Raw genomic sequence first — 15,166 nt, forward strand, 5'->3', positions numbered from 1 at the left:
AGGTGCCATGGGACAAATTATGCAATGAATCTAATGTCTTAAATAAAACGCATATCTCAATAAACATGATTACCATAGAAAGGTTAATACTATAGAAAAGTAAAATAATTTCTGTTGCTAATTCTAAAAGTGAACTGCTTCCTTGAGCCACCTGAAAGGAACAACAGCCCTTGAGATTAATATGAAACACATTGAAAAATGCTGTTCAGGAGGCAATGCTACCTAAGTTTAATAATAATAATAATATTAATTCTGATCGGTTCTTGTGGCATTTTAATTTGTTGTGAATTTGATGTTTTCATTAGCTATAAGCAACTGATGATTTTATAATCTTAGAATTATTTAAAAAGTAAATCATTAGTGTAGTGTTTTATTTGGTGACTGAATTGATATAATAAATGAGCCCCCCCTTTTGAAAGAAGTTAACGTTCCACATTTCAATTAAATGAGATGCACCCGTATACTAGTTTATGTACTAAATATTTAAGTAGTAATCAGGAAATTAGTTCAGAATATTTCAGTAATATTTTTTCCCCCCTTCAATATTAAAAGCCCAGTCATACGGAAAATCCTCCAAATTGCCCTTAGTTGAATCGCCTGCTCCTTGTTGATGTGGTCATTGGAGACCTGGCCGCGCTGAGGCCTGTGACGCAGTCCTCCGTCCCGAGCTACAGTGCTTCATCTCAGACTACCAACTGACCAGAGATGCAGCACTGCACCATGGGCCGCAGGGAGGGACCGCCTGGGAGAGGGCGAGAGAGAGAGAGAGGGCAAGAGAACGAGAGAGCGAGAGAGCGAGAGAGAGAGAGAGAGAGAGAGGGAGGGAGGGAGGGGAGAGATGGAGAGATAAAGAGAGAGCGAGAGAGAGAGAAAGAGCAAATTCAAACTGCAAAGACACTTTTACGTGGGAGGGGTAAACAGGAAATGACTGAAACCCTCAGTGGACCATCATAATTCAAACTTCCTCTGCTGTTCTCTCTCATGTTACACACACATAGACAAGTTTTCAGATAATGTTACTCAATTGCTCTGAGGAGAATTTGACATCTTAAAAATGATAGCGTTACAAGTGCAAACGTACGTATGTGTCTGTGTGTATGATACTCACCTAGTATCTGCTTACATGCACATCTCATCTGAAACATAACACAAACACACACATTTTTAATAGGGTATATGATCTACACCAGAAGTCACCAATTTTGGTGGTCTAATCCAATCTGTTTAAGATACATCCCCACTGTAACACGTAATTCAAATCATCAGCTCACAGCAAGCTCTATCAAGCCTGAGAACGATCCTGATGATTTGAATTAGAAGTGTTGCAGTGGGGATGCATCTAAAGTTAGTGTTGATGACCCCTGATCTACACTTAGCCCTAACGCTTCTAAAAACTAATCCAACATAATTTTTAAGTATAATTAAAAATCAATAGTCAAAATTAAATAATAACTAGCTGTAACGAAAACTTCAAAATGAATCTAACCCTGGAGGACACATGCGTGTGCATGTTCTGCATTAAGTCAGACAGCTGCCACTTATGTGGGTAGACACACGAGAAGGCACGTGCTCAGAAGCGTCGACTGACACAATCACGCTGGAGCTGGCTAATGAAACCGCCATGAGCAAACATTCAGGGAGGTCATAATGGACACAGCTCTCAGCATAATGTCAGCCGTCTGTAAAAACTGAGCATTCGTCGTTTTGCATTGTATGGTAAAATGTGTCAAAGTCACGTACCTAACTCAAAGTGTGGAGTGTCCAACAGTGAGTGGAGGTCAGCTCATCTTCATGGCAAGCCCTGCTAAACAAAATAGCATGTTAATAAATACAGCCTGCCAGTTGCTTTTCTAATAAATAGGCTAGTAGCACAGACAGCGGTGTTTTGGTGGAATACTCCGACAGAATGTGTTTGACTGGAAACTCCGTCGCCCCATATAAGGTCTCAGTTGCCCTTTTTATTTTTGGGATCATGGAAAATGGGATCACTGCACTGGATAAACATTCCCTCTTTCAGACTGTGATTGCTCCCACAGATAGATTGTCACCCCTCCCTACTAACCTCCCCCACCCTCCTTTTTTCCAGCTGGCTACATACATTCCCTTTTCTAGTCACGGGGGGGAGACTCACTTAAAGGGGGGCGGCAATTGGGGGGGGGGGGGTCTTCTCCCACGAGCTGGGCTCAACAAGTCCATATTAAGAAGAAAGGCCTCTCTCACACTCTCTCATGGCAGGCCAAGTCTTGAGGTTTGTTCTCAGGAAGTGTGATCTACTGTACATATACACTCTACCAATAAACACATCTGCCCTCTCTCAGACTCTTGGTGTGCACATGTGACATCAAGTCAAAACCTGCATCCTGTTCCCAAGTGCTCAGAAAAATATGCGGAATGTGTGACAATACTATAACATTCAACCAGCTTGATGGTCTAACTTATTTCTGGAATAATTTTACAACATTTAGCCTCATGTTAGGTTACCTCTATGCAAAGAGGTACTATAGGTTACCTCTTTGCTAACATGTGGCTATTAATGTCCAGGCAAGCATAGCTGCAATGCAACTGAACCAACGGCTTCCTGCATTTAGAAGTAAATCGCAAACATTTACACTTGAACAACATCACAGAGACAGGATACTCAACACTCACTATGAATAATACTAAAGTACCATTTTTTTCCCATGTATAATGCGCAGAATTTAATTAATTTATTGTCCTAAAATCTGGGGTGCGCATTATACGGAGGCCGCCATTACAGATGCGCTTTCTTCTCTGCTGTTCACTTCAAACACGCTCCATACGAACACAATGCTCTTGTATCAGACGCTTGCTCGATCACCTGCTCGTTTGCTGTCACAATGTACCCTAACACAAATCCGAAACATTTCTTCGCTATTGAGTTTGCTAGCGCATGCGCAGTGATACTGACCGGCAGAATAAAATCCGGTTGTTCCCAAAGATGATCTTTTTTCTGAAATAATTTTACATTTACGGACTTAAGTAGGAGTCAAAATTTGGGTGCGTATTATACATGGGGGCGCATTATACATGGAAAAAAACTGAACTTTTTTAGACTATGTATGTGCGCGTGCGAGGAGAGAAAATTTCATTCATGTGTTTAGAATGGCAGTAAGAAAGTCATTGCATCCTACTGCCTTGAACTGAGCTATACTACTACTATACACACATACATACGTACATACGTACATACATACGTACGTATGTATGTATATGTGACTATGTATATATGTATATAGTATATACATACGTACGTATATATACACATACGTACGTATGTATATACTATATACATATATACATAGTCACATATACATACATACTGTATATTCTGTGTAAGAATTGTTCTTTTTAATTAATGTGAATACAATATACAGGCAGTGTAATACGTGATAGCAAATATAGTAGGTTATTTGGGAGATTTGTGGGACAAGCCTATTAACTGATCACACAAATACAAACTGACACACACACACTAACACCCACACATTGTATGCCACACATAACATCCATCCTAGAAGACTCACATACTATAAACACCAAAGGTGTTTCTCTACACACACTTAAATAAATGGATGTGATTAATAGAACCACACAATGTAACGATGACGTTACATTGAGCCTGAAACATAAGTCTGTGTGGAGACAGATTCACGCAGCATGTGTGCGGGAGAGAGTGTTTGCGAGTGTTTATACAGGCCATGATAACAGCCAGAAAGCCATCTCTTCTGGTTAAACTAAACATTTCCTTATATGGTCTCATTTCCCCCTCCCAGTTCTGTAAATCACACACAGGAAACTCACTCCATTTGACTTTATCTGCTGTCATACAAAGGGTCGCGCATGCGCGCACACACAGGCACACACACACAGGCACACACACACGCGCACACGCAGTAAATCGGCAGAAAAGAAAATAGGCACCCATAAAAACATAGATAATCATTTAAATGTGTACATTCTATTGCCAAATTTGGAAGTTGAGGGGCGCATTATGACAAGAAGAGCTATAGCAGGAAACCCTATATACATGGTGTGTCTTTGAAATTAGAATTGCTATCAGTGGGGCAGTTCATAGTAGGGTCAGGGGTAAACTGAACAAAGTGGTCTCATGCAAGTCGTACATGAAAGGAGACACTTCCAAACTTGCCAGAGGATAGATGCCTGTTAGCAGTTTAGACACATCTCCATACCATGAGCCAGTGTGTCCAATGTACCATTCAATTTTGTGTATCAAGCGCATATCATATATACATGTGTATATGTGTATATGTGTGTGTGGGTGTTGTGCGTGCGTGTGTGCGTGCGTGCGTGTACGAGTATGTGTATGTGTATTAAGGCCATGTTGAAAAGGGGGAAAAAAAGAAAAACAGAATCACATTATAATCCTGAGATTAATGAAAAATATAAGAAACAAATGTGTATTTTACAAGAATTAGATTGGAACAGTACACTATAGAATAGAATAGAATACTGTAGAATACTTTTGATTGTTTTTAGTTATTTTTAGAAAAAAGTAATTCAATGAGAATAATAAGATTAATTTTACGAGAGTAATGTTTAGCATTATATATACTGAATGTATATACAGACACAGACGCACACGCACGTGCACACACACACACACGCACACACACATTCAAACACATTCACACACACACACACATGTAGAGGGGACGTAATTTCGATCTCTGTGCGTCTTGACATGTGAAGAAATTGACAATAAAGCAGACTTTGACTTTTGACTTTGATATATGATATGCGCTTGATACACAAAATTGAATGGCAATGAAGCAACATCACTGGTTTGACCTCAACAATAAACAAATAAACAATGCGTGTGCATCTGAATATGTGTCTTGAGATTTCCCCTTTTCCTCTCATGTGAAATTGACCCTGGGAATGATGTTCTTTCGGTTCCCCATGGGACGTTGTTTTGGGGGGTGAGTTTGAGGGTTGGGAAGGGGGTCATGTGAAAGTTCAGTCAACTAAGTACATACAAAACCACTCCCCCAAAGATGTTTCACTGCAAACTAAACTAAATAAAGTATTTCCTGCTTTCTCTTTTCCCAAATATATTCCTTTGCAGTAGCTGCTGCGGTGCGTGCGTACATGTGTGCGTGTGTATGTGCGTGTGCGGGCCTGCGCCTGTGTCTCACCTCTTGGGAAAGCTCCCATCCATCTGCGAGTAAATGATCAGGCAGCATTCTGAGGGAAAACAAAGTCATGAGCTGTGAAATGCATAAAATCCAAGTCTTATAAATCCCTCATATAGTTAACATGCTGTCCGTAGAGATGTGCAGGATGTTAACTGGCCACAGCACCTGGATTCATTCAAGTTTTCATATGTTTTATACAAGAACTGTATGCTCTTACAAAGATAAAGCTCTAAACTCCCAGTAAAGTACATTTGGCAAAAAAAAAACGTTGCGGTTGTCAAATCCTTGCATATGAGAAATATGATGAAATATAACAGGTTCAAACTTTTTTTCTTTTTTATTCAAATTTCAATTCATTTTAAATAGGTATAATTTCAAAGTAATGGAATACTCCCGAATTAATGGATGAGTATAAGAATGTATGTTGTTTCTGCTTTGCCCCGTGAAAAGCTGTGTTAAGGTGTGTCACTAAATGCCAGCTCCTGAAAATTCAACCACATCAAATCAACATTTTCATCAAATAATATCTATTATGGTATATATTGGTGTGACAGAACTTTCACTTGATGCCAGTTCTTGCGTAATCCCATCACTTTCATTACTATGTTCTTATTGATGCCTTTTCTATGGCATTTGTCCACATGATGCTCAAATGTTAGTTTGCTTTGTGAGAGGCGGGGGACACCCTGGACTGGTAGCCAGCCAATTGCAGGGTCATTACATAATGATAATGTTTGAAGGCCGGACATACGAATGCATGGACAAATTGGGCCTACTAAAAGTCTTAATTGGTGTCAGATTGCGTAATGCAACTTTCTGACTGTACAAACGAAATGAAATGATTTAATCATGAACTAGAGAGGCTGCGCTTGTCAACATCTGCACTCACTGGGCAGTTAATTAGGTACACATGTCTGATGTGGTATTATTATACCATTATACTGTGAAAGATGGATCAAAAATCCAGCCTGCCTTAATAAGAGGATATTCCCCATATGTCGGAGGATGTAACAATCGGTTCCTTATTGTAGCTGTAATAAGCAACAGTATACAGCAACACTGAATTATAGTAATTCTAATAAAATGATCAATAAGCAACTTCAGCACACATGTAACTGATACATTCATTGTGACCCAAATCAAATAAAACTGGCGGCCTTTGGAATGTTATAGCTGATTCCAACTAATTGTGAATAAAAAAATTGACGTTCTGTTGCCCTACCTTGTTTGGAGACATCATGTCATGGTCTCGGAGTGAAGGTCTCATTGGCGGATCTTCCCGTTTGCTTCTCTAAAGAACTGATCAGCATCAGTGTGAGACCCTCCTGGCCTCTGCGTGTTGTCTTTATGAAGCAGATGGACTTCCAAGGCATGCATTCCTCTGTTACCTTGTATGGTCACTGGGGGGGGGGCGGGTCCTACTCCAGAGAATGGCCCCTCTGCACATGACTGATGGTGCCGATGTCAGATGACCTGAGAGCCTTCAACCGCTGACCTATGGAGTCTGTCTGGGAAAAGACTGAGGACGACTGGGAGAAAAGCAAAGACGAAGAGGTTAATGGGAAAGGGTCCGGTGGGGGTGGTGTTGGGGGGGGGGGGGGGGGGTGGCTTGAGGAGAGTTAGAAGGAGGACTGGAAAGAAACCGAAGTTGAGCTGAAGTTGCTCACTGAAGTGAGCAGGGAAAATACAAGAAAAGAAGGAGTGCGTGTAGACTGGACACATTTTATTCAGTCAATAGGGGGAAAAAAAAAAAAAGAGGTTGACATTTTTCATATTTCTTCTCAATTTGAGCTTTTTCTGCTCGGGCAGCTGAGTGGACAGCACACTCAAATAGCATGTGGAACTGATTACAGCGAGAGACGGAAGAGGGTTATTATTTAGAGTATCAAAGCGCATGCACACAGGCGCACACACATGCGCCAAGCATTTTAAGAGTTCCCATCAGGACAGGATTAAAGTCATTGAACATCCTTTTTGTTGAGACGTGTGTATATTTGAAGTTCACCAGCATATAAATTAAAATGTAGGAAGAATATGTGTGGTCGTAACTATGCAGTTACTCTATGGCTCTTTCATGACCTTTTCACAGCAGTCATATGAATATAGGATGATACAGGGATTTGTTGATGTTGATGGAACAGTCCACACCACCATAATTTTCTTCATGTCACATGTCTGTGTACAGTAGCAAGTAGACTGCTAACTGACAAATATTATGGCCAAGCACTTGTTAACAGATTGGCTTTGTTGGTGGATTAAGTCTAATGATTGTTTTAGTTCGATGCATTTATTCAGAGGATTTCTCTTATGATTTGCTTATCAAATCTTTGTCATCTCATGCAATCACTGTACACCGCGCAGTATGTTAGACTAGACCAGTGCTTCTCAAATAGTGGGGCGCGCCCCCCTTGGGGGGCGCGGTGCTATTCCTGGGGGGGCGCGTGTGACCCTGGGGAACAGGCTTTTTTTTTGGCAGTACTAGAATAAAGTGTAATTGCGCGTTTACTACAGCAGGGGGCAGTGGCGCTCTCATTGTTACTTCTGTGACGTTTGCGACAGTGCAACATTTTACGACTTACAAGACAAGTTAGGATAGTCACGGTGGGGAGGGGGGGCGCGAATAGTTTTCTTCTTGCTAGGGGGGGGCGTAACAGAAAATAATTGAGAAGCACTGGACTAGACTCTATTTTAAAGACTGGCATGTTATTTCATACACGAGTGTAGGCTGATGGATTGGATCTGCCAGTGGGAGGACTGCGCTAGTGTGGGAGGGGTCACAGCTGACTTAAAAACTTCAGCCATGGCCAATCATAGCATTCCTTTCCTCTGTTTAAATGTACTCCATTTTTGATAAGGCGGAAACACATCTGCACAGTGAAGTGGGCACATGGAAACACCCACCATCATTCGTGTGATGGCCCCACATAGCTACACCATACCGTCCAGTGCGATGGTTTTTACATGATTCCAAGGGTTGATGACATATACTATATGAATTAAATACATCTGAAATCTTTTACATGTGCTTGTAAAGCTATAAAAATATCTGCCTATCCCCAGGTTAAATTCACCCAAATCGTGTTAAACCAGCAGTGTCAGTATATGAACGTGGTTTGCGCAGACATAAGTTTAGACCAACACTCTTTTTGCAATTCAAAAACCTGCCCATGTCATGAATATGACTTGTATAAGTGTTGAGTTATACAGGTTTCAAGGCACTGTCACTGGGGGTGGTCCCAAGCCTTTTTGTTCAGCTGTCACTCATGATTCCACGCCTCGCTCATTTGGGTAGGTGGCTTTTGGCTGGATGGACCGACGGATGTACAGATGGAAGTTTGACCATTCATTCAAAATACAGCTAAGTGTTTCAAAATTGATGATTAAAAAAAAAGTCAAGTAACATGAAAACACTTCCAATGTTTATGTAATGTGTTCAGCTGAAACAATAGTTCACACAAAAAACTGTCTTGGGTTTGACAGTGACAATGAGTTCATTTTCTGGTGAAATAAAAGCTGCCAGAGAAGGAAGCAAGAGTGAGAGATGATGAACATTACATGAAGGGAGAAGGAGAGCAATATTTGATGAGAATCCAAGAAACAAGTGGAAATGAAGTGAGGAAGGAAGTTAAGTGGGAATGGTGGCGAGACGAAAGTGTAAAAAAAAAAAAAACAACAACCAAAAGGGAGCATGTGACTGAGACGTGAGAAAGACAAGATCCAGATGTCAAATGTACATAGAAAGCTTAATGAGATTTCAAAATACCGTTAAGGTATTCAAAATCTAATATGCGCAGTCTTGGGTCGTAGTTCATTTTCATTCATTCAAGCTCAGTGCGACACGTGGAAGTCAAAGAGGGCCAGCCAGCGTAGATGGGACGAGTGAGGGCAGAATAAGCTCTTCTCTCCGTCTGCTGTCTTTTGTCTTAATAAGGTAATGTTTGGACACGCTTCACTGTTTACAGCAGCTTACCAGACTGGGCCATTAGAGATGGCAACCAACCACGGACACACACACACACACACACTCACACGCATTAACACACAATGTGGTCTTATCCCACATATGGACTGGAGTCCTGCAGACATTTAACAACAAAATAAACATGTTCTTTCTTTTCATTTGCCATAGGAGGAGTAAAAAGCTTCGGCGATTGACTGCTCCAAATCCTCGCAGTAAAACAAGAAAGACTAGGTTTTGTAATTCTCTCAAACCACCTTCATAAATGAAATACTTTTCGTAGCAAGAGTCATTGTTCAAGGCCCGGACGGATGCCTGGATCGAGACTTGGGTTGAGAATTGGGTTGCATTTTATATGCGGCCCTAAACACGATGTAAAATGATGTGACGTAAATAAGAAATAAAAAAAGGTCGTGACAATTGGGCATTCACTACATGTGCTTGTTCGAGACATTGTTTTACTCATACAGTGGAACCCCGGAAGTCAATCGCCTCAACATATTCGGCTTTCAATGCAAAATGCTGGGAAATCTTTGTCCCGATTCTCCAACTTTGAAAACCAACCCGACTCACGCGGCTTTGTAAACAAAATATACGTAGTTCATTCCACCTGCTGTGAGTCAGCGTTGGTTGGTCAATGGGGAAAATTGCTTTGGAACTCAACGGTTTTGCTTGTCAACGCTCCTTCTGGAACAAATTAGCATTGAGATCCGAGGTTCCACTGTTGCATATTGTGATTTAGCATTTTGGTATGGAAAAGACAGGGACCTTCAGTGGACTCAGGTACATTGGATATTGTTAATGAACTTTATGGACACCTTCATTTGTACGCCTGACCACTTACAACTTTAGAAATGGACAGAAATGTGGAGTTTGTTTCCATTAAAAAGAAAAAATTCAATACATATGGTAACGGTCCACACGATGCCCGTAAAAGTTCGTTGTGAAAAGTTCTTCCACGCAGAAAATATTAAACCATTTGATTTGTGCACCAAAGAACAGTCATGCTAGGAAAAAGAGCAAATGATAGCTCTTGAGTATTTCCAACATAATTAAGGTTACATGGCTTGCGCTTTGTCAAAATTATTTTGCAGATTAGATTAGATGATGCTCAGACTGTGTAGAAATAAAGTAGCTGTTTTGTGTCCACGGAAGTTCAATGACAAGTGAGAACTGTGGCCAGTTTCACTTTGTTTACATTTCATGACAGCGGCAGACCAGTCTGCTTCACTTGAGTATGTGTATGTCTTGTCTGTCCTCCCAAATTGTCAAAGCAGGAAGCGCAGCGATTAGTGGTGTCGAAATTAGAACGTGTACAGGTGTCCCATCTCCGGCTGCCAGAGGCCTCGGCGCTTTGGTCTGTAACTCGTCTATCATTTTTGGTATTATTGGAGCAGAAGCCATGGTAGCCATAATTCCACGGTCATGTGCATGTAGTTTCCCACTCACTTGTAGTAGCTGTTAAGTCTGAACAATGTGTAGCAATGCATTTTAACCTTGAAATGACCTCATACTTTTTATTTTATTTTATAACATCTGAACTTTCTTTTTAAAACTACTTTTATGGAGTAGACTGTTGCACTTAATATACTCAAATAAACTAAAAGTTAAAGTAAAAAAAGTCAAAAGGAAGGCAAATTTAAAATAAATTTCTCACTTTGTTTTGACAGAGTTGTCTTTCTTAAATTAAATGCTTTAGAAATGAGTCATTTTGTTAAAATTCACACGTACAACATAACAAGTAAGATAAAAGTTAAGAGAGCATACATAAAATTTCTCTTAAACTTTAAACGTTTAGCTTTTAAGGGTGACTAACCATTATGTCAGAGCAAGTGTCGTAGAAGTTGTGACAAAGACAGTAAGTTCATTTCCTGCCGAGTTTTATTTTCCATAATGTGAAATAACCTTTTCTTATAAACATATAAACAGCATGGAGGAACATGACTATCTACAATGTCTGTACAACTGTTGCTTAACAAAAAAAAACAGTGGGGCTATTTTTTATTTTTTTACTCTGTTCAGTCACCGTTCAATAATTGCTTCAATTGTTGACATTTATCAACCCCTAGTCCACCAAGACGCATACAATATTTGACAAATTCCACACTGCAAATGTGACAAGTGGGTAGAAGCGGTGTCCAGGATTAGTTACATGCCAACTTCATGTCTAATGACCTACTGACTGACCCTGACAACAAATGACCAGTGACAATCAAGGCACTGAAAGTACCTCTGACAATTTGGGGTGAGGATGGGTGAGGTGTGGGGAATGCAAGGCCTTCAACAAATCAAATAGAAATCGGATCCAATACTATTTCCAATCATCTCCCTTCCATAGGTGCGGATATGGCTCTGAGCAAGATTCAGGACACACAAAAGGACAGGGGCAGAAGTCAAATCAAGAATTGACAACATTCCAACTTTTCGTTGACTTTAGGATTCAATGCGCTTAGTTGCAGGGATCCACAACTTTTTCCCAAGTGCACGTAATAGACCCTTTAAATTATCTTTGTCGAGCCCTTCCCAAAAAAACCAATGCATCTTGGGTACGAATTTTTTTTCCAGGGTGAAAATGTGTCTGTAAAGTGACCTAACTGACAACTGAAAATTTGTGTTTCTGGTGAATGATGAATCTAAATAAATAAACAAACACACGGATCGCGCGCGCGCGCGCACGCACGCACACAAGCCATGATTATAATACTTAAACGTATCTATAAACTTTTTTTATGTAATGGAATACTGCAACACTAAAATGCTTCATGAATGAAAAGTCAAGACATGTAAGACAAAAGCTTGCGTTATTTGGAGTCATGTTGACAACATGCCCATTTTGCTGCATAATGATCTTTGGCCCCACCCCACAGTTGCGTTCAAGAGTGCGGCGCAGGTCGGATGAACCGGGCCGGCAGCTCGGACACTAACGCAATTAATGCCATGTTGCCATTTCCCAAATGGAATGGAGTCTTATGTCAGTCAGAATGTCTTAAATGTAGTCGTCATCAACTGGTTCGCCGGGCGTGTCACAGTGATGGAGGAAAAGAACCACGACTCGCTGAAACACTCCTCTTTTGCTCTGTCGCCGCTCAGAGATCTCCTCGCCAATGGTCTCCATGCAGATGTCGGCCGAAAGCTGACCCTTCCTCCTCGGGGCGTAGATGGTGGCTAACGCACAACAGAACATAGTGAAAGGCCGTGGTTGTTGGGGCCCAAATTTTTGATTCCCTTTTCAAATAGGAGATGTGACACTCACTGCTCTCGTCGTCCTCAAAGTCATAGCGGGCGTAGTTGTTGGGGTTGGCAGCTCTCAGAGTTCTGAGCCATGGGAAGTCTGTTATCATGCTGTAGGGGGCACCATCCAACAGACCTGAGTAAGCAGGACATGGAGGTTAGTTCAAGTCCGTTAAACACAGCAGTACCTAAGTACAATTACAGAATGGGTAAGGGGTATTATTTGGGGGTCTGCAACCTGCAGCTCCAGACCCGCATGTGGCTCTTTCATCCATCTGCTGTGACATACTGTAACTTTGGAAAATTATTCAGAACTTTTGTTCAAATTCAAATATAATTTTACTGTCCCAGGTGCTGATGTGCGACATCGGACGCCAACATTTACTGAGCAGTTTCATATGACAGTAAGGATCGTGGTGGAAGAAAAATGACGTTTAAAGGCTACGCCATAAATGAACTAACCCTGGGAACCCTAACCCTGGAAAATTATTCAGAACTTTTGTTCAAATTCAAATATAATTTTACTGTCCCAGGTGCTGATGTGCGACATCGGACGCCAACATTTACTGAGCAGTTTCATATGACAGTAAGGATCGTGGGGGAAGAAAAATGACGTTTAAAGGCTACGCCATAAATGAACTAGTATGTTAACTATGTTACAAATAAGCATAGCTCGAGCCTCAAGGGTGACAGTTTACAAGTGTGTGAAATTGAAGATGAAGTTCACAGCACTGATGTGTCGCTATTTGCTGCGGTTTAGCCGGTCTGCTCCAGACAAGATAAAATGCCGGAACACAAAAGACGACGCAGCAGATGGATAAATGAAGTCCGGTTTTTAAGTGAAGACGACTCGAACACACATTGACTTATTTGAACGTAAGCTTCACCCAAGTGTCTTTTTTTTAGTTAAAATATTTTTTCTACAAGCAGTAAATAATTATGTTCATTGTGGCGGTTGACTTACTTTTGAAATGCAACACGTTTTTGTGGTGGATATGCACAGTAAGTGGCCTTAGAAAGCTGTTTTTTCAACCGGGCCAATGCCCGTGTATCGTGTCAATACACGATAGTAGAAGAAGACAAAAGAAGGAACGGGAATCCAAAGTGTGTATCAATGTAAGAAGCAAATCTTGTCCTTAAATCATGGATTGGTGCCTTGCTTAACCTTTGTTAAATTACATCTTCGGGGCAAGGAGAGACGTAAAGGTACTTCCATTGGAACATCAAAAAGGACAGCAGCACTGTTTAATGAATTCAACTCCACTTTTTCAAAGTGAGGTCATTGTGCGACTGTACTGCTGAGTGAGTATACCTAATAGGGCTGGGTATCAATTCAGATTTGGAAAAACGATTTGATTTGATTCACTTTGATTTTTTATTCAGTTAATGTCTTGTACTTTTGTTTTCAACCTTTTACTCTCTATCAGAGCCTCTTATTGTTACATACAGACATGTTACATACATCTTGTTTTCTTTCCTTTGACTCTTATGGTGTGTTCACTAAGGCTCAAGACTTCTAAAGGTTTTATTTTCTGTGGTAGATAGCTGAAAGTATTTAGAGTTGCTGATCCCCTGCACTAGACAAATGTGCTGCCTCATCAAATTCCCAATGAGGGAATTTTTGTCCTGTACTGCAGTGAGCTGTACTGGAGTTGCATTCATCGAAGGGTTTCCGAATGTGTTTTACCCTCTAGTGTATAAATGTCTCGGCCCCAGGGATATTTAGGATACTTCTTTACATCTTCTTCTGTCCTGGTGGCCTCTGGGAAGAACTCGTACTTGATTAGCTCTCTGAAAAACAGATGCACAAACATAGTGAATATTCAGACTACTCAAGCAATTATTGCAACACTTGTGAAATTACAGCTTTCGCTTCTTATTGTTTTTCTAGTGTTCCCTATTCGCATACTCACATCATGCATTTGATAGCACAATTGTGGTCAGACCTTGAGCAAAGGTTTATTTAGGAATGCGGTCCATATTATTGATATTACCTTCTTTAATAAACCCATAACGAAAATACACACGCGAGTTCACACGTGTTTCTTAAAATTGTATTTTTCGTCACAAGACTTGTCCAGCATAGAGGCCACAACCTGGAGCTCAGAAAGGTTTAGAACATTTTGACTTCCCCTGTGGCCTTTCCCCAGTGGAATGTGTCTGGAAAACGTTCCCAAGGGGAAACCTAGCTGGATGGATGAGCCAACTTATCTGGCTCCTCTCGATGTAGATGTGAAAAGAACTGAAAGAACCTCAAAAGAACTGAAAAAAAACTCATTTTGATGGACAAGCTTCTCAGCCTATCACCATTCGGGCCATTGTAAAAGGGGGAAAATCGCGAGGAGGAGGAATATGGGTCTACATCCGTGACGAATGGTGCCGGGACTCTGTAGTGGCAAAGTGTCGAAGGCGACAGGACCGCGGCTCTTAGTGAACTGTACCAGGCTGTCAGTGAAAAACAGACGGCGCACCCTGATTGTTTCACCATCTTCGCTGGGATTTTAATCATGCTAACCTGAAGTCTGTTTTTCCGAGGCTTCACCAGCATGTTAATTTTCCAACACGTGGTGACAGCTTCCTGGACCTGGTCTACTCTACACATAAAGGAGCTTTCACAGCCGCCCCCCTCCCCCATTCTGGACTTTCTGACCATATCACTGTTTTGCTTTTGCCCGCATACAGACAAATGGTGAAAGCATCCAGGCCAGTTCGCAAGCGGGTAAGAGTGTGGCAGGCGGCCACTTGCAACGATCGGACGGACATAGAGGAGTATACTGACTCTGTTTCCTCTTACATCACA

General features: G+C 41.1%; 1 protein-coding gene and 1 long non-coding RNA gene across 6 annotated transcripts in view; both read right to left on the reverse strand.

Moving 5' to 3' along the window:
• Positions 1-749: 749 nt before the first annotated feature.
• On the reverse strand, positions 750-6,693 carry LOC133161354 (uncharacterized). The gene is made up of 4 exons (XR_009716076.1): positions 6,400-6,693; positions 5,178-5,226; positions 1,741-1,801; positions 750-1,136 (listed from the first exon to the last, which is right to left on the reverse strand). It is a non-coding gene; the product is annotated as an uncharacterized LOC133161354 (long non-coding RNA).
• Positions 6,694-10,998: 4,305 nt separating this feature from the next.
• The window catches only part of fbxo38 (F-box protein 38), a 47,909-nt gene continuing 43,741 nt past the window's right edge, over positions 10,999-15,166 (reverse strand). For all 5 annotated transcript variants that reach the window (XM_061289631.1, XM_061289641.1, XM_061289649.1 and 2 more), the window contains 3 exons: positions 14,054-14,157; positions 12,389-12,502; positions 10,999-12,300 (listed from right to left, as the gene is read on the reverse strand). In XM_061289631.1, coding sequence (XP_061145615.1) covers positions 12,122-12,300; positions 12,389-12,502; positions 14,054-14,157 — 397 coding nt within the window. In that variant the 3' untranslated portion in view covers positions 10,999-12,121. The remainder of the gene's footprint in view (positions 12,301-12,388; positions 12,503-14,053; positions 14,158-15,166) is intronic.

Source organism: Syngnathus typhle, linkage group LG1 (assembly GCF_033458585.1).
Source record: "Syngnathus typhle isolate RoL2023-S1 ecotype Sweden linkage group LG1, RoL_Styp_1.0, whole genome shotgun sequence".
Classification (NCBI taxonomy): domain Eukaryota; kingdom Metazoa; phylum Chordata; class Actinopteri; order Syngnathiformes; family Syngnathidae; genus Syngnathus; species Syngnathus typhle.